A 21,929-nucleotide genomic window follows, 5' to 3' on the forward strand; every position below is an offset into this window, starting at 1 on the left:
TTAGCGGAAAGGCAGCCCGTCATCTGCCCATGAATCCAGCAAATCATAAAAGTTCAGGCTGCTCTGTGAGTCGTTGGCAAAACAGATGTATCTGTGATGTCTTCATATATTTCAGCAGTCTCTGACAAACTAGACCACTAATTTGTTAGTGCTTTGCTGCATTCTGGTGAAGGACACTATTCTCTTTTTAAAAAAATTTATTTTATTGAAGTAGAGAGTTGATTTACAATGTTGGGTTAACTTCTGCTGGACAGCAAAGTGATTCACTTATAATATACATACGTCCTTTTTCATGTTCTTTTCCATTACGGTTTATCTCAGGATATTGAATCTAGTTTCCTGTGCTCTACAACAAGTAGAACCTTGTTGTTTATCCATCCTATATATAATAGTTTGCATCTGCTAATCCCAACTCCAAATCCATCCCTCCCCCACCCCCTCTCTCTCTTGGCAACCACAAGTCTGTTCTCTATTGGAGGACACTATTCTGATGATCAGCCCTTTCTATCTAAGTTGATGAGCTTCTAAAACTGACCCAAGTAGAGCATCCTCAACCTGATAAAGCACAGTGCTGAAAAACCTATAGCTGGCACATAGTAAATGCTCAATAAATATCAACCATTATTACTTTCATATGCAAATTTTCAATTGTATGCAGTCAAAACCGTTAGTCTCTTTCATTATGGCTTCATCCTGCAAATGGCCACTCATTTTTCAAAATTCAACTTAAACATCTCCTTGAAGACCTCTTCTCTGCTCCCCTGGCAGTCTATGCCTCCCCACTGGAGCAAATGGCCCATGCCACACTGCCAGGACCTATTTCCTCAACCATCTCTGGCTCTGTCCACTCATTTAGAAAGTCCTTAAAGGTAGAGCTTCTCTCGCATTTTGTACCTCGGCACCCAGAACAGTGCCGGCCACACTGAGCACCCAATACACCTCGGTCTCCTTTCCCTTAATCTTCCCGATTCACCTTAAGTTCCGCCCCCTCCGAAAAGTTTTCTTCGTCAACTCAAGCTTCTCTCGTCTCTTTTTCCCCAGCTGCATTGAGGCATGATTGACAAATTTAAAAATTGCACATTTTTAAGGTGTACAGTGTGATGTTTTGCTCTAAGTATGCCTTATACAATGATTAAACAATCAAGCTAATTAACACAGCCATCAACTAATATAGTGACCGTGTGTGTGTGTGTGTGTGTGTGTGTGTGTGTGTGTGGTGACGCTGGGTTTTTTGGGGTTTTTTAAATTTATTTTTTGGCTGCATTGGGTCTTTGTTTTACTGCGCGTGGGTTTTCTCCAGTTGAGGCGAGCAGGGGCTACTCTTTGTTGTGGTGCGTGGGCTTCTCATTGCGGTGGCTTCTCTTGTTGTGGAGCACGGGCTCTAGGTGTGCGGGCTTCAGTAGTTGTGGCACATGCGCTTAGTTGCTCCGCAGCATGCGGGATCTTCCCGGACCAGGGCTCGAACCCGTGTCCCCTGCTTTGGCAGGCGGATTCTTAACCCCTGGGGTTTTATGTATTCTTGTCATCTTTGTACCGCCAGTGCCTGGCACGTATTAGGCACATGAATAAATGAATGAATGGCTGGATGGATGAGTAACTATCGAGATGGAAGTTTATGATAAAAGGGAAAGTTTCTGATTATCATCACCCGGAAATTTTGGATCCCATATAACAACGTTTTTAATGTATGACTAAGTTCTCAATACGGACAGGGAAACCTCAGGAGCCAAAACGTGACACAGGCAAACATGGCAAATAAAAAGTACAAACAGGGCTTCCCTGGTGGCGCAGTGGTTGAGAGTCCGCCTGCCGATGCAGGGGACACGGGTTCGTGCCCCGGTCCGGGAAGATCCCACGTGCCGCAGAGCAGCTGGGCCCGTGAGCCATGGCCGCTGAGCCTGCGCGTCCGGAGCCTGTGCTCCGCAACGGGAGAGGCCACGACAGTGAGAGGCCCGCGTACCGAAAAAAAAAAAAAAAAAAGTACAAACAGAAAGAGCAGACCTGGAAAGGGGCGAGCTGACGCTATGACTGGCAGGGAGAGACAGGCTTTTAGAGCTGGCAAACGGCGGGCTCAGATTGCATAGCCTACACAGACATGGGAGGTGACGCCTCAGACCTACATGAGGCGGGGAACTGAAACTAAGACCCCTGCATAAAAGCGAGGTCTTTGAAGGTCTACCCGCACTGTAAAAGGGAGAGAAACTATCCATTAGCTCAGAAAGACAATGCTTGTCTTCCCTGAGTTCTGGATAAAATGGAAAATTTCCCCTGAAACCTCCAGCCTCAAGTGGATTTGGGCCTCAAATGTATAGTAGCTGGGTTGTCTGGGAACTCTTGAACTGATCAATTAACCTTTTAAATAGTCCCAGAATCATGTTATCTGTGGGGTGAAGTGGTGCAGCCACTATGGAAAAGAATATGGAGCTTCCTCAAAAAATTAAAAATAGAACTACCTTATGATCCAGCAATTCCACTTCTGAGTATATATCCAAAAGAAATGAGGACACTATCTTGAAGAGATATCTGCACCCCCATGGTCATTGCAGCATTATTTACAATAGCCAAGACATGGAAGCAACCTAAGAATCTATCCATGGATAGGTGGATAAAGAAAATAAGGAATATTAACAGAGAAAGACAAATACTGTATGATACCACTTATGTGTGGAATCTAAAAAAATGCAGCAAACTAGTGAGTATAACAAAAAAGAAACAGACTCACAGATATAGAGAACAAACTAGTGGTTACCAGTGGGGAGATTGAAGGGGGGAGGGGCAAGATAGGGATAGGGGATAAAGAGGTACAAACTATTAGGTATAAAATAAGCTATAAGAATATATTGTACAACACAGGGAATAGAGCCAATATTTTATAATAACTAGAAATGGAGTATAACCTTTAAAAATTGTGAAACACTATATCGTGCACCTGTAACTTATATAATATTACTGCACATCAACTATACTTCAATTTAAAATGTTTTTAAAAGAGGAAAACAAGGAATATTATTTAACCATAAAAAAGAAGAAAATCTTTCCATTTGCTACAACAGGGATGGACCCTGAGGGCATTATGCTGAGTGAAAAAAGTCAGACAGAAAAAGATAAATGCTGTATGATGTCACTATATGTAGAATCTAAGAAAAACAAAACACTCATCGATACAGAGCACGGATTGGTGGTTGCCCAACCAGGCAAAAGGGATGGAGGGAATCAAGAGGTACAAACTTCCAGTTATAAGATGAATGCGGAATGTACTGTCCAGCATGGCCATTATAGTTAACAGCGCTCTACCGCACATTTGGAAGTTGCTAAGAAAGTAGGTCTTAAAAGTTCTCATCACACACAGAAAAAATTCTGTGACTCTGTGTGGTGACGGATGTTAACTAGACCTACTGTGGTGATCATTTTGTAATGTATACAAATACCAAATCATGCTGTATACTTGAAACTAATATAATGTGGATATAGACCTAGAGATGATCATACTAAGTGAAGTAAGTCAGACAGAGAAAGACAAACACCACATGACATCACTTACATATGGAATCTAAAATATGACACAAATGAACGTATCTGCAAAACAGAAACAGACTCACAGACAGAGAGAAACAGACTTGTGGTTGCCAAGGGGGAGGGGGTTGGGGGAGGGATGGAGTGGGAGTTTGGGATTAGCAGATGCTAAACTATTATATATAGGATGGGTAAACAACAAGGTCCTACTGTAGAGCACAGGGAACTATATTCAGTATCCTGGGATAAACCATAATGGAAAAGAACATGAAAAAGAATGTACATATATATATCAGTATATAGTGTGTGTGTGTGTGTGTGTGTGTGTGTGTGTGTGTGTAACTGAGTCACTTTGCTGTACAGCAGAAATTAACACAACATTGTAAATCAACTATATGTTGATAAAAAAATAAAATAAAAATATATAATGTTATATCTCAATTACATCTCAATAAAAAAAAGAGGTATACCTAAAAATAACACTAAAAAGTTGAAAGCCAAAAATGGGAAAAAGATATATTAGGTAAATACTAGTCAAAAAAAACTAATACAGCTCTATTAATATTGGAGAAAAATACAGTAGTTAAGACAAAAAGATAGTATTAGAAATAGAGATATATTACATAATGATAAAAGAGCAAAAAAAAAGAGAAGAGGTAATAATTCTGTACTGGTACATCCTTAACCACATGGCCTGAAAATGTATGAAGCTGCGTGACAAAGACATGAAGGACCTGCAGATCAATTTAACAAGAAGCATGACAGATCCACATGGAGAAAACTAGAAACACCCCTGAAGGACCCCACAGCAGCTTTGAACAAATGGAAAGCATCTCATTGTTCTCCAACATCACAGCAGTGTTGATGACCCCTAAATAAATTTCTAAATTTAACTAATAAGACCCACAAAGTTTTATAGTTTTGTTTTATGCTTTGATTTTGTTTTGCAAAAGTAAACAAACTAATTCTAAGGCTCATTTGGAAAAATTAACAATAGTCTAGCAAATAATGAGGGGGGACTGCCACTCCAGATATTAATTTATTACCAAGCACGTTCCATCGATACCCACACACAAACACACACAAACACACATATCAGGGGCTCAGAATAGAAAAATATCAAAATAGACTCAAACATATAGAAATTTCACTTACAATAAAGACAGCATTTCAAATAGATAAGGGGAAAATGAACTACCCAATAAATGATGTTGAGACAATTGGCCAGTCGTCCAGAAAACCTTAAGATGATATGCTCATATCATAGAAATGCTTTCTCCAGATACACACAGGAATGACATAGGTGCAAGAATATTCATTAGAAACACTACAAAGAGCCGTTAATGGGAGATAGTTAAATAATACATATAAGGGGCTTCCCTGGTGGCACAGTGGTTGAGAGTCCGCCTGCTGATGCAGGGGACATGGGTTCGTGCCCCGGTCTGGGAAGATCCCACATGCCGCGGAGCGGCTGGGCCCGTGAGCCATGGCCGCTGAGTCTGCGCGTCCGGAGCCTGTGCTCCGCAACGGGAGAGGCCACAACGGTGAGAGGCCTGCGTACCGCAAAAAAAACAAAACAAAACAAAAAAAAACATATAAGATACAAGACATATAATAACGTATATAATATATAAAAATATTTTTTTTTCTCACAATGGAAAAAGCAGCCATTCAAAAGATGAGGCAAATATGGTGAGATTTTTTTCACTGAACATCTCTAAAGGATTAAAAACAAGGTAGAGGGACTTCCCTGGTGGTGCAGTGGTTAAGATTCCACACTCTCAATGCAGGGGGCCCAGGTTCGATCCCTGGTCAGGGAACTAGGTCCCACATACTGCAACTAAGAGTTCGCATGTCACAACTAAGGAGCCTGTGAGCCTCAACTAAGACCCGGTGCAACCAAATAAATAAATAAAATAGAATAAAATTAATATAAAAAAATAAAATTTTTTTAAAGTAATAAAAAATATAAACAAGGTAGAGAAGAGAGAACCATCTATATTGTAAGTGGTAATGACTATGTTAGACATGGAGAAAGGCAGACAGACAGGCAATCTCTGGAAGGATTCACAAGAAATGAGTAAGACTAGATGCCCCCAGGGAGAGAGACTGGGGTTCTACATGCCTTTCTGTACTTTTAAATTCGGAACCATGTGCATATATTATCTATTCTCCCCCCAAAATCTCTCTTATAATCAAGAAGGGAGAAAACAGAGACTTCTACTTTCCCCAGTGTGACAGACTAGATGTCCACAAGTCCTTTGGGCGACAGATACCTGGTAATGCTAAATGGAATGTGATGACAATTTATAGCCATAGCAAGTGATTTTTTCACATCCTGTCTCCTAGTATTTGTCGGATCAAGCAACCCAAAATATTAGCAAGAAAATACAAGGTTTGAGCAATTTCAAAGATTGATCTGATGAACATACGGAGAGATCTCTGGACCCAACAATTAGTGCACTCAGATTATTTTTAAATGCTATAAAACATTTACCAGAATTGACCAGGTCACACACACACACACACACACACACACACACACACACACATACACAGATGCATTAAGCTAGAAGAAAACCAAGCGACTCCCAAATAAACATGACATTATCATATTCTCTGTAAAATTTGAAATCCACTTTAAAGATAGCAACAACAACAAATAAAAACTTGACATGCTTAGAAATTTTTCAGTATTCCTAAAATATATATACATATACATATATAAATACTAAAAAAGTAAAATTTTTAGCATTCCTTTAAATACTTACGTACATATATACACACACACGCATATATATGACCATAATGGAAATTAGAACATGTTTTGACATGAGCAGGATGACAAGAATACGTATCAAAATGGCTGGGCTGAAGCTAAAGCAGAATTTAGAGGAAATGTTTCATGCTATGCCCAGGGCATGCAGGCCTGACTCCTAGGAAATTCTTGCCATGTTTATACCATAAGTATGCTATTTGTTGGAAGTTTTTGGTAGATACTTTCTATTAGGTTAAGGAAATTCCCTTCTATTCCTAGCTAGCTGAGAATTCGTATCCTGAATGAATTGGAAATTATCAATCGACCAGAAGATCTATCGAGAGGATTATGCTCCCCTACTCTGTCCGTTAATATGTTAAAATTGCATTAAGTGTATTCACTGATCTTTGAATGTGAAACCATCCTTTCATTATAGAAATAAATCCAACCTACAAAAACAAATCCCAAACAATCAACCCATGGCACCAAGAACATACATATCGATAATTACGTTACATGTAAATGGATTAAATGCTCCAACCAAAAGACACAGATAGACTGGCTGAATGGATACAAAAACAAGACCCGTATATGGCCCACTTCTGATCTAGGGACACATACAGACTGATAGCGAGGGCAAGGAAAAAGATATTCCATGAAAATGGAAATCCACAGAAATAAATCTGACTTGGATTTTGTAACTTTTTAAAAAAGACACTTTAAATGTTTTATTTATTTATTTAAGCAAATAGGAAAACTCAGGGGTTTTGAGGCAAAGAAAAGTATTCCTCTCCATTAATATTGTTCATTTGTTCTCAAAATGTGCTTCAAGGATCCCTGGGGCCACTCAGGAATCTCTTGAGGCACCTGTGAACTCAAAACTATTTTCAGAATAATACCAAGGAATGACTCACCTTTTTCACTCTTGTTCTCTCATAAGTGCACAGTGGGGTTTGCTGAAGGCTACACGATATGAGATGTCACCACACGCTGAATGCAGAAGCAGCTATGATAATCCAGCTGTCTTCTATTAAGCCAGATATTAAAGAGATTTGTAAAAATGTAGAACAAAGCCCCTCTTCCCCATTTTTTGTTTGTTTTGGAAACAGAAAAAAATATGGTACTAATGTCAATATATGATGGGTTTATTATTTTGTAATGAATGAATTAATAAATATTTTGAACTCTTCTCAGTTTTCATTTCTATTGCACCAAATAATGATAGATATAACCCACACAAACAATAGCCTTCTGGAGCCCTCAGTAATTGTTGAGTGTCAAGGGAATCCAAAAATTTGAGAGCCAATAATATAGTTAATTGGCATTTGGTCATAATACCAATTAAATTTGGACAATATCATTGTTTAAGAGAGACAAGAAAAGATACTGATGATGAGTTAATGGAAAGTTTAACTTTTATAAATTTATAAATTTAATTAATAAGTTTTATATGATTTTAAAATTATTGATTCTGTAAGTCAGTCATTCAACAAATATTTCGTGAGCTCCTACTATGTGGTCAAGCATTGCTCTAGATGCTGGGAGAAGACCCTGTTCTCATGGAGCTTACCTTCTAGATGGAGCAGATAGACAGTAAACATGTAAACAAATAAACAAACAAGATAATTTCAGGTTGTGATAACTGCTTTGAAGGAAATACACAGGCTAATGTGATAAGAATCCCTGGGGGGTGTAAGGCATTGGGCTATGTGTTCATGAGAAATTTCAGACCTGGGTCAAGAAGACCTCAGAATCTATACTATGTTCATGGATTGGGAGAATAGGAGAATGGAAATGAACAGCCTACCATGCAAATAGTCCATGCATAAAAGGGTGCAAAGTAAATGACTGCTGTCCTTGGTGTGTGACAAATCTCTTTTTAAAAAACACCTCTCCCACCATTCCCTGGGAGTCGATGAAGCAGGATTCTTTCAAGAGCTCGGGAGAAAGAGATCCCCCGTCAGGAATGCCATCGTCAGGAATGCCATCGGAGTGCATGTTGACATGCCGTGAAAATCAGAGGCAGGCAGAGCATTCCAGAGAGTGAGGTCAGACCACGGTCAACTGTAGATAGAGGCTGACTTAAACTGCCAAGTGTGGGAGCAGATCCCTGGGGAGAGACCAGAAAGGGAAGAACTGAGGACCTAGGAAATTGCCACTTTTAATATTTTAAGATACATCTTATCCACTTGATGTCTTTCCTTTAGGCTCTTAAATAGCTTCTGGAACCAAACTTCCATAAGAAATTAGAACCCCACCAAAGGATGTTTCTGGTGTCAGAGAAATCATGAAACGTCTAAATCACACCCACTTCAGTTTTTAAAAAAACTCTCAGTCGTGTTTTTGGAAAACACACCAGCTTTTTATTCCCTGCGTCTATTTGCAATCCATAAGGAAAACAGGCGATCCTGCGCGGCACGTAGTTTCAGCCAAGGAGCGCTTGACAGTTCACATTTCCATTTATAACAGAGGTTCTCACTCATCAGCAATGTGTGGCTTAGAGCTGCCCTGACCAGCTCAGCACGCAAGCCAGCCTCCCTCCTGATAGCGTAACTAAAATTAAAGGAATACCCCAAACATCAAACCAGGACATTTCATTCCAGTTCTTCACCAACTGACACATGTTCCATTACACGTTACCTGATCTCATGGCTTCAGCCGCTACCCCTTCACCAATGATCTGGTTCTCTCTCTCTCTCTCTCTCTCCATCCCATATTTCTACCCTATGCCTGGGATACAGGTAGTAGCTGCCTCTAAGATGTTCCTTCTTTGATGTCACGCAGCATCTTTACAGTCAAAGGAACCAAAGGTTCTGGTTCCCAAAGCGATTTGTCCCCCTGTATCAGCTGTGATTGGCACTACTTTCCACCCTAACAAGAAACCTACAGAGCAGAGATCCCCGGGCTGAACCAAAGCCGGGGTGCAACCATACCCCAGCTTATCTGAGGAGTGCGTCCCAGCATATCTGGAGAATCAGTGGTGCATCAAGAGGATTTACCTGGAGAATAAAAGATCAGAATGGAAAGAACAGGCCAGAGGTAGCAGCGCAGGATCTGCTTCAGATATTGGTCCCTTGACTTGGCCCCGTGGATTCACATTTGAATTTATGTGTTGAGGCTGAACGACTTTCTGTGTGACACAAAGCTTGGTTGCCCAGAGTGTGACCCAGAATAGATGTGGGAAACTTGAGAATATAGCGCAGCTTTGGCTCAGCTGGGGGATCCAGCACTACTTGGACGTCCCAGGTGTTTGCAATTGTGCAGACGTGGCACAAAACTTCAGTGTTTTTCACATCCATGGGGCCTGCTACAGTAATAAAAAAAACAAAAAACGGAGAATAACAAGTGTTGGCAAGGACGTGGATAAATTGGAGCCCTCGTACATTGCTATGGACTGTCAAATGGTTCCACATCTGTGGAAAATAGTTTGGCAGTTCCTCAAAATTTTAAACATAGAATTATCATATAACCCAGCAACTCCACTCCTAGGTCTATACCCAAGAGAATTCAAAACAGGTACTCAATTAATTACAGGTACACACATATTCAGAGTAGCACTATTCACAATAGCCAAGAGGTGGAAACCACTCAAGTGTCCATCAGCTGACGAATGGATGAACAAATTATGGTACATACACTCGATGGACTATCATTCAGCCATTAAAAGAAATGAAATACTGTACATGCTCCAACATGGATGAGCCTTGAAAGTATTATGCTCAGTGAAAGAGGTCAGACACAGAAGGTCACATATGGTAGGACCCCCATTTATGTGAAATATTCAGAATTGGTAATTCCATAGAAACAGAAAACAGGCTGGCAATGGCCAGGAGATGGGGGCAGGGAGGATAGGAAGTAACTGCCTAATGGGCCCAGAGTTCTCTTTTGGAGCAGGTGGAATGTTCCAGAACTGGATACAGGGGATGTTGCACAGTAATGTGAATGTACTAAATGCCACTGAAATGTTCACTTTAAAAAGGTTAACTTCGGAGCTTCCAGGTTGGTGAACACGTTGAGGTGCTGGGAGCGTAGCATGTGGAAAGGGTAGGGGAGCTCTGAGCCCCTTCCCACATCCCTCGCCTGAAGCATCTCTTCCATCTGCCTGTTCCTGAGTTACATCCTTTTCTAATAAATGGGTGACCTAACTCTTATGGCCCACTATATCTCTGATTAGATTGAAGTAATATGATGATGTAATTGAGAAGAAACAGTGAACACCTTCATTTTTTAGACAGGACAACATGGATCAGAAATTTTCTGTGAATTCTGGGGAAAAAGTAGCTGCTATCTATGCCTCACAGTAAGATGTTTCCCTCAGCCCAGAAGAGTGAGTCCATGTTCTGAGCAACCTCGGTTGTAATGTTACCATCAAAGAAAATATCACTCCAGGCCACTACTTTTTTTTGGTAATTATTTTTTTTTATTGGAGTATAGTTGATTTACAATATTGTATTAGTCTCAGGTGTACAGCAAAGTGATTCAGTAATACATACATACATATATATAGATCCTGTTTCAGATTCTTTTCCATTATAGGTTATTACAAAATGTTGAGTATAGTTCCCTGTGCTCTACAGTAGGTCCTTATTAGTTACCTGTTTTATATATAGTGTGTACACGTCAATCCCAATCTCCTAATTTATCCCCTCCCTTCCTTCCCCTTTGGTAACGTTAAGTTTGTTTTCCATGTCTGTTGGGAGGGGGCACTACTTGATATCTGGAATAGAGATGGAGAGGATGGCATTTGTGTATTTGAAGGAAGGAAACTTGGCAAATGCCTTTGTTCTTTATAATCAATTTATTATCTTGTTTGTAGGAAGGTTTCCCAGGTATTAAGATTACTAGCAACTGTGAAGTACCTGAAAAGCAGGATATTATGAAGAAACTGAAGGAGATTGCATTCCCAAGGACAGATGAATTGAAAAGGGACCTTTTAAAGAACTATAACATGCAATATCAAGAATATTTGCAAAGCAAAACAAATAGCTGAAATTTTCAAAAAAGCTGACACCTCTGAGATTGACAGAGACAGAAAGGAAGCAAACTGCTCAGATGCGCCAGCAGGAGCGCGAATGGGAGCAGTTTGTGGTTTTTGAAGATCAACTCAAGAAGCAAGAATTAGCCCAGGGTAACAAGGGGAGCCGGGAACCGCACCCCCAAGCCCCCCACCCCCCCGACCCCGCTCTCTGAGAGCAGATTCACAAGCAGATTCATGGGACTGCTTTGTCCTGCTTTCGCCCACACCAGAACAACTCCTTGCTGAAAGTATCTGCAGATCAGCGCAATAAAAGGGATGCGATCAATTCCACTACTCAGTCTCCTCCCCTAAACAGGGCCTTAAAGTAGCTGCTTGACTGAGTGCTGCACAGCAGCCAGCGTTGAAGGGCTGTGATGTGCAGTTTTATCACGAGATCTTGGCCACACATGCTGCAGCTGGCAGATCTAATGCAGCAAGAGGAACGGAAACCTGTGGAAACGGACACAAGGTGAATTTACTGCTATCCATGTGGTCATGCCGGAGCAGTCTGGGGGACCAGACTATTGCAACATGGAGAAAATGGAAGAATTATTCCATGTTTAGGGTCAACAGGATGGATCCAGACACATTCGACCCAAACTGCAGTCTTGTCCCGCCCTGGTCGCCAGAGGCTATTGACATTTGATTGTTCACCAAAGCATAAAGACAGTGACACCTTCAGGCTCACCAGAGCAGCCAGCTGCTTGGGGTTTCTGCTTGTAAAAAGAACGGCTTTCATTCCCCGGGGACCCCAGGCTGTCCCATCCCTGCAAACATGTTTGGTAAATGACATAAAAATAACTGGGGCCAACACATATGACATGTTCCAACAATTAGCACTGCCAACACCAGACACCTAGCCGTGAACATGTGGTCGCTGGATGATTCCAGAAAATGGCTGGCATTTTATATGCACACATTTGTAGATCAGAAAGTTTGGTATTTATCGCTGTTGCACATTTTGAACTTTTCTTTTGGGGTTGCTCTGTCTCAAGAGAAGTCACAACGGTGTTAAATCCATGTCTAGTAACATATACCCAAACACTACGACCAGATAATAAACTGTGCTGCAAACAAACAAAAGGGTTAACCGAATGTGACTTTCACCTCAATTAAAAAAAATTAATCAATGTAGTTCACCCCATTAACCTAAGATCAGAGAAAACATAAATGACCATTTTACTAAAAGCAGAAAAAGTATGGGAAAAGAACAACGAAACTTTGGTGCTGTCACAATGGCCACCAGCATCTGGTCTAATAGGCCAGTGAGTCCTGAAACTTCTACACCCCCCCCCACCCTGAGCTGTCACCTGAGTTCAGGTCTCATCACCTCAAGCTGGGACTGATGGACCAGCCTCCAGCCTGATCTCTGCCTCTGCTCCATCCTTGACTTCTGCAATGAGCTTTCTAAGGTGCAAGCCCGATTTTGCGAATCACCTTTGTGTACACTCTCCCTGTGACTCAGGTGTGGACGTGGACGTGTTTGCCTAGAACCACTCTGCTCTTTCTCTGGACATCCGAGTGTTGTCTGAAAAAAGCCCCCGGTAGGAGGGGTGGGTATAGAGCCCCCAGTCAAGCCAAGAGGGTCTGTAGCACAAATATTCAGCCAAAAATGTTAGCAACAGGAGGGACCGGACAGACAAGAGACAACTAATGAAAAGAATACCCACTCACTATTTCTAAAGTATTTGACAAAATTTTAAAATATTTGACAGTCCTCAACCCTTTCATTGACCGCGCACTGTTTTGCAACGAGTACACAGGACATTTCAGGTGGGATGCGACGCTCCAGCTTTAGATTCAAGGAACTTCACTGTAGGAAGTAATCGTTCTGTCCAGCTCTTCTCCAACTTTACTCTACGAAACACTGGGGTCTGCTAACCGTTTGAGGTAAAGACCTCCAGGTTCGCCCAGTCAGTGTTGGTTTTATTCACTTACTGCAGCAAGGGCGGGTGTACACCAGATGGGGTGTCTCAGTAAGAGGCTGCATGGGAAGGGGCTTCTGTAGGACCTGGGTTTGTGCTGAGTGATTCTAAGGTGGGAAGCGCAGGGGAAACAGGAGTCAGGTCAGGGCTGGAGGTGGTCCTGAAGCGGCGTGCTTTAACCATTGGGTATCTCCAAAATCTCTGTCCCGGGGGTGAGAAGAACAAAGCACCTCTGGGGAAGGCGGTGATAAGAACACAGGAGCCACTCACAGGCACTTTGCAGCTGCGCTGTGGCCTCGCACTGGACGTGTTTATGACTACCGGGAACATCTGGACCGGCTTATTGGGGCTGATTTTTACTTTCTCAAGCCCCACAAGTTAGTGAGTGTTCCTGGAAAACGAGAGATCTAACTAAGCCTGTGAAACAATGGTAAATAAACACAATACTGGGCTTTCGGGAGCTTTGAACACACTGAGGTGACTTGCGAATCTCCCAAGATACCGGCCATTTATCTCAACACAGCTGCCTGATTCTGTTCAGATGTACGTCAGAGCGTCCAGTGGTTTTTCGCACTTCTCCCACACCCCGAGCACTTCCACTCTGACCTCTTTGCCTACGGATTCTGCCCCCTCCTCTCTCTGTTCCAACCACCCTGGCCTCCACCGTGTTTCGTGAGCACTTCCCTTCCCTCTGCCCGGAATGCTTTTCCCCACGGGCCTGCGGAAACCGTTCCCACCTCTCCTTCAGGCCTTTGTTCAAAGGGAATCTTCCAGGGAGGCCTTCCCTGCTTTCTCTCCGTGAAATCAACCCCCTCCTCAACTCTTCCAGACGCCCTTTCACTGCTTTATTTTTCTTCTCAGCACTCATGCCATCTCAGGTATTCTCCACTTTATTTTTTTCTTTGTGGTCTTTCTGCCTATGTGGGCTGAACTTTTTTAATTTTTAAAAAAAATCTTTAAAATTTTATTATTTTTTAAAATTTAATTTTAATTTTATATTGGAGTAGAGTTGATTTACAATGTTGTGTTAGTTTCAGGTGTGCAGCAAAGTGATTCAGTTACACATATACATATATCCATTCTTTTTCAGATTCTCTTCCCATATAACTTATCACAGAATATTGAGTAGAGTTCCCTGGGCTGTACAGTAGGTCCTTGTTATCTATTTTATATCTAGTAGTGTGTATGTATGTTAATCCCAAACTCCTGATTTATTCCTCCCGCCCACCTTTCCCCTTTGGTGACCATAAACTTGTTTTCAAAGTCTGTGAGTCTGTTTCTGTTTTGTAAATAAGTTCATTTGTATCATTCTTTTTTAGATTCCACATATAAGTGATGTCATATGGTATTTGTCTTTCTCTGTCTGGCTTACTTCATTTAGTGTGATCATCTCTGGGTCCATCCATGTTGCTGCAAATGGCATTATTTCATCCTTTTTTAATAGCTGAGTAATATGCCATTGTATCAATACATATGTACCACACCTTTATCCATTCCTCTGTTGATGGACATTTAGGTTGCTTCCATGTCTTGGCTATTGTAAATAGTGTTGCAATGAACATTGGGGTGCATGTAACCTTTCAAATTATAGTTTTTCAGGATATATGTCCACGAGTGGGATTGCTGGATCATATGGTAGTTCTATTTTTAGTTTCTTAAGGACCCTCCATACTGTTCTCCATAGTGGCTCTACCACTTTACAGTCCCACCAGCAGTGTGGGAGGGTTCCCTTTTCTCCACACCCGCTCCAGCATCTATTATTTGTAGATGGCCATTCTGACGGGTGTGAGGTGATACCTCATTGCAGTTTTGATTTGCATTTCTCTGATAATTAGTGATGTGGAGCACATTTGCATGTGCTTGTTGGCCATCTGTATGTCTTCTCTGGAGAGATGTCTATTTAGATCTTTGGGCAGGATTTTTTTTTTTTTTTTTTTTTTTTGTGGCACGCGGGCCTCTCACCGCTGTGGCCTCTCCCGTTGCGGAGCACAGGCTCCGGACCCGCTGGCTCAGTGGCTCACGGGCCCAGCCACTCCGCGGCATGTGGGATCTTCCCGGACCGGGGCACGAACCCACGTCCCCTGCATCGGCAGGCGGACTCTCAACCACTGCGCCACCAGGGAAGCCCTGGGCAGGATTTTTAAGGATCTTGTCCCGTGGTGCGTCCCCAGGGCCTGGAACCGTGGCAAGCCCATAATAGCCACCTGATAAACATTTTTCAAATGAGGGAATATGCAAACGCCTTCCAAACGTCTCCTCCAGCACAGGAAGTGGGGAGTGAGGCCTCTGTGTTTTCGATGTACAGACAGTAAAGAGGCTTTGGAAGAACACATGGGGAGCCTCGGGGACTCTTCTTCCAAAGCTTTAGAATCAAATCCCGAGATCTTTCCCCTGAAGTCAGTCTTTGCTTCAAAATCCACCCACCAGCCTGGAACCGAATACTGTGGACCGCTAGATGGCGCTGTTCACCACGCATCGTTGGATTCTTAGCCGTCGCCCTGCCGTCCTAAGACCTCGCAAATCACATTTTTCCTAGAGACAAGTATTCCAGGGAATGGTTACCACTCCCTACGCCATCTCTCTAGACCAGAAAGAAACCCAGAGTCCTACAGCATCATTTATTAACTAGCCACTCCCACCCAGGAGCACAGGTTAACACTTTGCTTGAGAGCAAAAGATGTTTTTAGTGCAGTCGACCCTGGGTACCCACAGGGATTGGTTCCAGGACCCCTGCCCCATATCAAAATCAAATCCCTTACGTAAAACGGCATAGTATTTGCACATAACCTAGGCACACCCTCCTAAATACTTCAAATCATCTCTACCTTGCTTATAATACCTAATACAAAGTAAGTGCTATGTAAATAGTTACTGACGTGGCAAATTCTAATTTTGCCTTTTGGAACCGGAATTTATTTCCTTATTTATTTAAATTTGGGGGGATATTTTCGATCAAAGTTTGGTTGAATTCACGGGTGCGGAATCCACTGATACAGAGGGCCAACTCTACTTGGAGTAGCACCCTGGCAAACGTTAAGCAAAGCTTTGGACCTTTTTGAAAAGTTGCAGGACTCCATGCCTCCCCTTTGAGCTTGACCAATGGCCTTCTTGGCACAATCCTGCCTTTTCCTCTCTGCCCTGCCTCTCTAGCCAATGAGGTAGAGCTTAAGATTCCAGCTCTGTTTCCAACCTTGAGCTACAGCAATGCGAGAGGCAGCATGAAATGGTGACCCGAGAATCTAGTGGAGGGAACTGAGTGAAGACAGCATCTCCTGGGACCCTGAGAAACTTATCCAACGTCTCTCAAGATGGGTTTACGCGGCTGCATGATGGGGATAAAATGTCCTGGACAGAACAGAGGTAGTGAGCATTAAATGAAGCTGTATGAGGTTTCAAGCCAAGTTTTCCATAAAGCTTTGTTTTCCATTTCCAGATACTCTAACACTTAAGCCAGGGTGATTGGCTGATCTGATGAACCCATGTCTGTAATCTCGGCTGGTCTTCACATGTCCCAGGGAACAGAAACTCGATGGTTGAACCTCCCCACATTGTGTTGAATAATAGACCATTTGCTCAAGGTACGTCTGCAAATGCAGGCATAGAAAGCTACTGTCTTTGTAAATGTCAGTTGACCAGCAACTATCTATGGAGAACTTGTGATTTGCTTTGGTGTTTTAGGAAGATTATTCTGGAAGCCAAAATATGACAGATCGGGGAGGGGGTGAAGACAAAGACACCAGTTCTTCAGTGAAATATCATTGTTTCTTACCCTTGAGAGGAAATACGTAAGTCAAGGAATATTAGAAAGGCTGTTAGTTTTTGCTCCCTGCCCTCCCTTTTTTCAAGCAAAAAACCCAGAAATAACGGTTCCGTTTGGGAAACAAAGGCACATCCCAGGGGCTGTTCACTCACTGCAGCCGTGCTCTCCCACACAGACGGTGCCCACGGTGAGTAACAAGAAAGCCCAGTTGTGCCTTTGCTCAGCCAGGCCCTTGGCTGGGGACTTCCTGATTGCCAATCCCATGGGACCATCTCCTTCCCAGAAATCACCCTACAGCCCGTTCCCTCCTCTCCTACTTAGAACTGTGGGGCTAACTTCTTGAGCTCCCTTCACATGATAACCCATCGCCGTTCCCTCTCCGCAGCCCCAAAGGCTTACCTATTTTCTATTGCCTCTCCCCCTCTCCTCTGTCCTGCAAGGACCACCATACACCCTTCTCCGTTGTGGTTCTACTCTTCCTCAGCTCACACTCAGAGTGTTGAAACACATCAACAAGAAGAGAAAGGAGATGATTTCCTGTGACTTGATTTTATAAAAATAGAATGGATTTTATAAAAAGAAGCAGCAGCCAGGAGCGGTATTCACTCACCTAGTAGTTACTCTAATTATAGATGGTTGGGTGTCACAGGCAAGCATATTGAGAGACCGGAAGGTTGCATCAGACAGGATTTCTCACTTCGAACTTCCCCTGTGTATGCCCTGTGTATGCCCTGGTCAGCATCTTTAAATTACAACCTGATTGTTACACAAATAGGAAGTCTTCCCATTAGCTGAATTGTGGCCTGCAATTTTATCTTACAAAGGATGTTTGATTCCCAGACCCTGGCTTGATTCTCCCAAGATTTTGCTGACTTACTGTTTCCCTAGAATGGACATTTTGCCTGGGAAAAGATGGACATGTAGGAATTCCAATTGGGAAAAAGAGAAAGAGTCAAAATCCTGTTCCCATTTCAGTAAACTGTGTGTTCTCTGCCCCTCCCCCAATATTCCTTTGCTTCTGATATTCAGCCTTGAAATCTCTGTTCCAAGGATGTGGAAGGATTAAGATGCCATAAGCCTGATATTCAAATCAGGAGTTTCCACTCCTATAGAACCTAGACACGAGCTAGGACTTAAAAAAAGACAAACCAGCCTGGCATTAAATGAATTCAGCACCTCTGAATTTATTTATAACCTTTTCCTTGGCCTTTTATCCAAACGGATTTCTGGGATTTTTTTTTTTTTTTTTTTTTGAGGGTGGAACCTCTCAAAGTGGCTCCTTCTGCCTCTAACAGAAGTCATACACTGGCCCTCCACAAACCACATCCAGCCAGCTGATGTATTTAGTTTGGCTCACATAGTGTTTTTTTAAAAAGAAGAATTAGTTGTCAGCGTTTAACATTTGTACGTAAAAATATAGGCTTCTATGAAATAAATATTTCTATAAATACACATTTACGTAAAATACAGATTTCTGTATTGTCTTGGGAAAAATAAAACCAGATGAGGCAGCCCTGGGATGTTATTTCCACATGGGTCCTTGGGGGATGTGAACCATTAACCCAGCAGGAAATATACAAGGGAGATCATTCATAGGAAAAAGTGGGGCTGGGAAGGTGACCTGTTTTCCTCCAGATCTACATCTCTAGGTCTGAACCTTAACTCCAATGCGCATTCAGTTCTACCACCTCAATGTGTCTGAAACTAAATGCAGCTTCCTAAACACCTGCCAGACATCTGGTTTCTGAAAGCAGCACAATGCGCCTTCTGACCTTGGAATCGGCTTTCAGTCTTCCGGTCTTCTTCCCTGCCACCCCTCCTTCCCCATCAGCCGCCATGCCCTGAGGCTTGTGCTCTCAGAAGTCCACTGGGCAATAAGATAGCTACCAACCACGGGAGCACCTAAAATGTGGCTAGTGCGAATTGAGATATACCGTAAGTGAAAAAGACACACGGGATTTTAAATATTTATGCTAAAAAATAATGATAATCCAAACTGGCTGATGGATAATTTTACGTGGATTACCGACTAAAATGATATTTTTGATGTACTGGGTTATGTTAAATAGTATTTAAATAGTTAAATATTATTAAAATTAACTTGCCCATTTCTCTTTACCCTTTTTAACATGGGGCCTAGAAAATTCTAAATGACACGCCTTGAAAAGTTTTAATCACATTTGGGGTTCACATTATCCTTCTAGTGGACAGCGCCCTTCAAAACATCTCTTCGCATGACATGATGAGGTGCTAATTATCGCTACAATGGCAGTCATGTTACAACACATAAATGTATGAAATCAACACGTTGTGCACCTTAAATTGACACAAAGTTATATGTCAAATACATTTCAAGAAAAAAGAATCTCTCTTGGGTTTGTCCTAACCTTTCTGACCTTGCTGCCAACCTACAGCCTAGTTTCTCACATGCTTTTTGCTCCTAAAATTTCACATTAGTCTAGGCTTTTCTCCCTTCTAATCTGCTCTGCACACCCTGGCCGAGTTTATCTGCCTAAAACACTACTTTTATCACAAAACTCTCCTGCTCAAAAACTAACACCAGCTCCCATCTCTACCCCATAAAGTCCAAATTCTTGGTAATAACAGCTTCCACTTTAAAAACCTATTGTGCACATTATGTAATTCTCCCAACAACCTAACACCTAGAATGTCAGACTTTTTGCTTTCTAAATAGAACAGAAAGGACTGCAGCATTTGCCTGAGCTGGGAGGAGAGAGAGAAAGCACCTCTGAGCTGAGACGTTACAAGGATAACACAGTTAAAGCATCCAGGCGGCGGCTCCTTCCCTTACGATGATTTTTACAACACCTCACAATCAACTAAAGAGCAATCGACATCTGTAGATGTGTTAGCTGAACTATTTTTACATCAGTTGAGAGGAAGAATAATATCACTGAAAAAAGAAACTGTTATATTTGCATTTCAGAAAACCAAAACCAGGAGTCAACCAGAAAAGCTTAAGAGAAACAGTTCTCTTCACTCACCCACTGTAGGTCCAAGTTTCCTATATACATATATACAGTTTTGTCACAAAATAGAAAATTTGAATTATACCAGTCTGAAATGCAGTGGTACAACAACAACAATAAAATATCATTTCGTCTCAAAATTTGAAAAGCAGGAATTAAAAATTCATCAGCAATTATATACATCCAAAACTAGCAGAGCTACTGATTCATTAGTTGTGTTGATAATTCTACATGGCAACATGTATTCAACTTGGGAAGAGAGACCGTTTGAATTCACCTCGAATTACATGAGGTTTTTACTGTGCTGTCTTCAAGACTTCATCCTTTTCATAAAATACAACATCCTATACCCATTTTCTTTCATTTTTTCAGCTACAGATCAGATAGGTTTTGCCAAAAACTGTCTAGCCGCCGAGTCGTTGGTGCACGGGTTTTGAAATCAGACAAAACCACATTTTACCATTTATTGTGTTACTTCAGGCAGAATTGTCTAGCAGTTCTGTGCTTCAGTTACGGCTTCTTTAAATTGGGCATAATTACGCTTTCCTCCCAAAGTTTTGTAAGAATTCAACGAGATAATACACATTGTTAACACGGTGCTTGACCTGTGATAAGAGTTCTCAACGGACAATGGATAAGACGACGTCCTACCTATCTGGCCTCAGCATCCTCCTGTTAGAAACAGTCTTCTAAGCAGCTTGAAGACTCTACGAGAGGGTGGAGCTTTGGCGTCCAACGCTCTCTACTAAACTGTAAGTTTAGTAGACGGAGTGTTACCCAGAACACGGGGCTGGGTGGGGTCGGAACGAGCGCGCCCGCCTGTCTGCTTTGCCGCGGCCGCGACGCAGACGCCGGACCGGAGCCTGCAGGCCGGGCCCAGCTGCCTGGCCCTTCCCTCCTCCCGCTCTGCCCCGCCGCACTGGCAGTGAAAACACCGCCACGTGGCCTGCAGCCTTCGCGTCACGCGCCTTCTCCCAATGGCAAGCCGTGTCTCGGAGTTGGGGGCGGGTCGCCAGCAGGGCGGTACCGCCCACAGCCGTCGCCAATTGGCCAAGGGTGAGCCGGGGCGTGGGCTCACGACCAATGGAGGCCGGCAGTGGGAACCCCACCCTGTCGACGGCGGGGTCCGCGGGACCCGCAGGAGGGGGCGGGGCGGGGCGGAGCTGAGCGAGGAGGGGCGGGGCGACGCGGGGCCCGGGCGGGGCCCGGGCGGGGGCGGGGCCGGGGGCGGAGGGGGCGGGCAACCCGGCCCGCGGGGTCGGCGCCAGCGGGCTGCTGAGGTGGCTGTCGCTCGCTCGGAGCGGCGGTTTCCCGGGTCGAGCCCCCGATGGAGGCCGGGGCCGCGGATGGTCCCTCGGGCGGGGTCGAGGAGGCGCTCAGCTGCTTCTCTTTCAACCAGGACTGCACGTAAGCCGAGGCGCCTGCCCTGCCGGGAGGTGGGGGTGAAAAGTCGCGATCGGGGGTGTCGTCCAGTTGGCAACTTGTGCAGGAGGCGCGGACCTACGTCCCAGAGGCCTCGGCGGACGGCCGGTGCTGCCCGGACTGGTGAGGGTCCCCGGGCCGCCCCGTCGGCCTCCCCGTCCTCCAGGAGGGGGCTGAGCACCCCCGTCGCCCGCTGCCGGCCGAGAGCCAGGAGGGCCCGGCCGGGAGGAGAAGGACGGAGTTAGCCGGGGGATTGGGGCTGAAGGAGGCCAAGGAACGTGGGGGGTCGGGGGGGCGGGGTAGTGACCAAAGTGGGGGTCTGGGGAAGGAGGGGCAGAGGCCAAAGCAAAGGAGATGGGAGAGGACGGGGAAGTTGCAAGCTGACCCAAGGCGAGGTAGTTGGGGCCCAGGAAGATGGGAGTACAGGAAAAACTTTCCCATTTGTCCTTGAGCATCTCAACGTGGCATCTGGGCAGGGCCAATGACTCAGAGGCAGCCTATCCCTGCGGCCAGGCCAGCCCCGGTCCCAGCCCCAGCGCAGGGC

General features: G+C 43.6%; 1 protein-coding gene and 1 pseudogene across 1 annotated transcript in view; both read left to right on the top strand.

The window, feature by feature from the left end:
• The first annotated feature begins 10,512 nt into the window (after nucleotides 1-10,512).
• Nucleotides 10,513-12,779, top strand: LOC114889541 (annotated as a pseudogene).
• Nucleotides 12,780-21,220: 8,441 nt separating this feature from the next.
• Nucleotides 21,221-21,929, top strand: part of WIPI1 (WD repeat domain, phosphoinositide interacting 1) — a 29,844-nt gene continuing 29,135 nt past the window's right edge. The window contains exon 1 of the mRNA XM_029210826.1: nucleotides 21,221-21,370. Coding sequence (XP_029066659.1) covers nucleotides 21,291-21,370 — 80 coding nt within the window. The 5' untranslated portion in view covers nucleotides 21,221-21,290. The remainder of the gene's footprint in view (nucleotides 21,371-21,929) is intronic.

This window comes from Monodon monoceros, unplaced genomic scaffold (assembly GCF_005190385.1).
Source record: "Monodon monoceros isolate NGI ecotype Baffin Bay Population unplaced genomic scaffold, NGI_Narwhal_1 Super_Scaffold_9, whole genome shotgun sequence".
Classification (NCBI taxonomy): Eukaryota; Metazoa; Chordata; class Mammalia; order Artiodactyla; family Monodontidae; genus Monodon; species Monodon monoceros.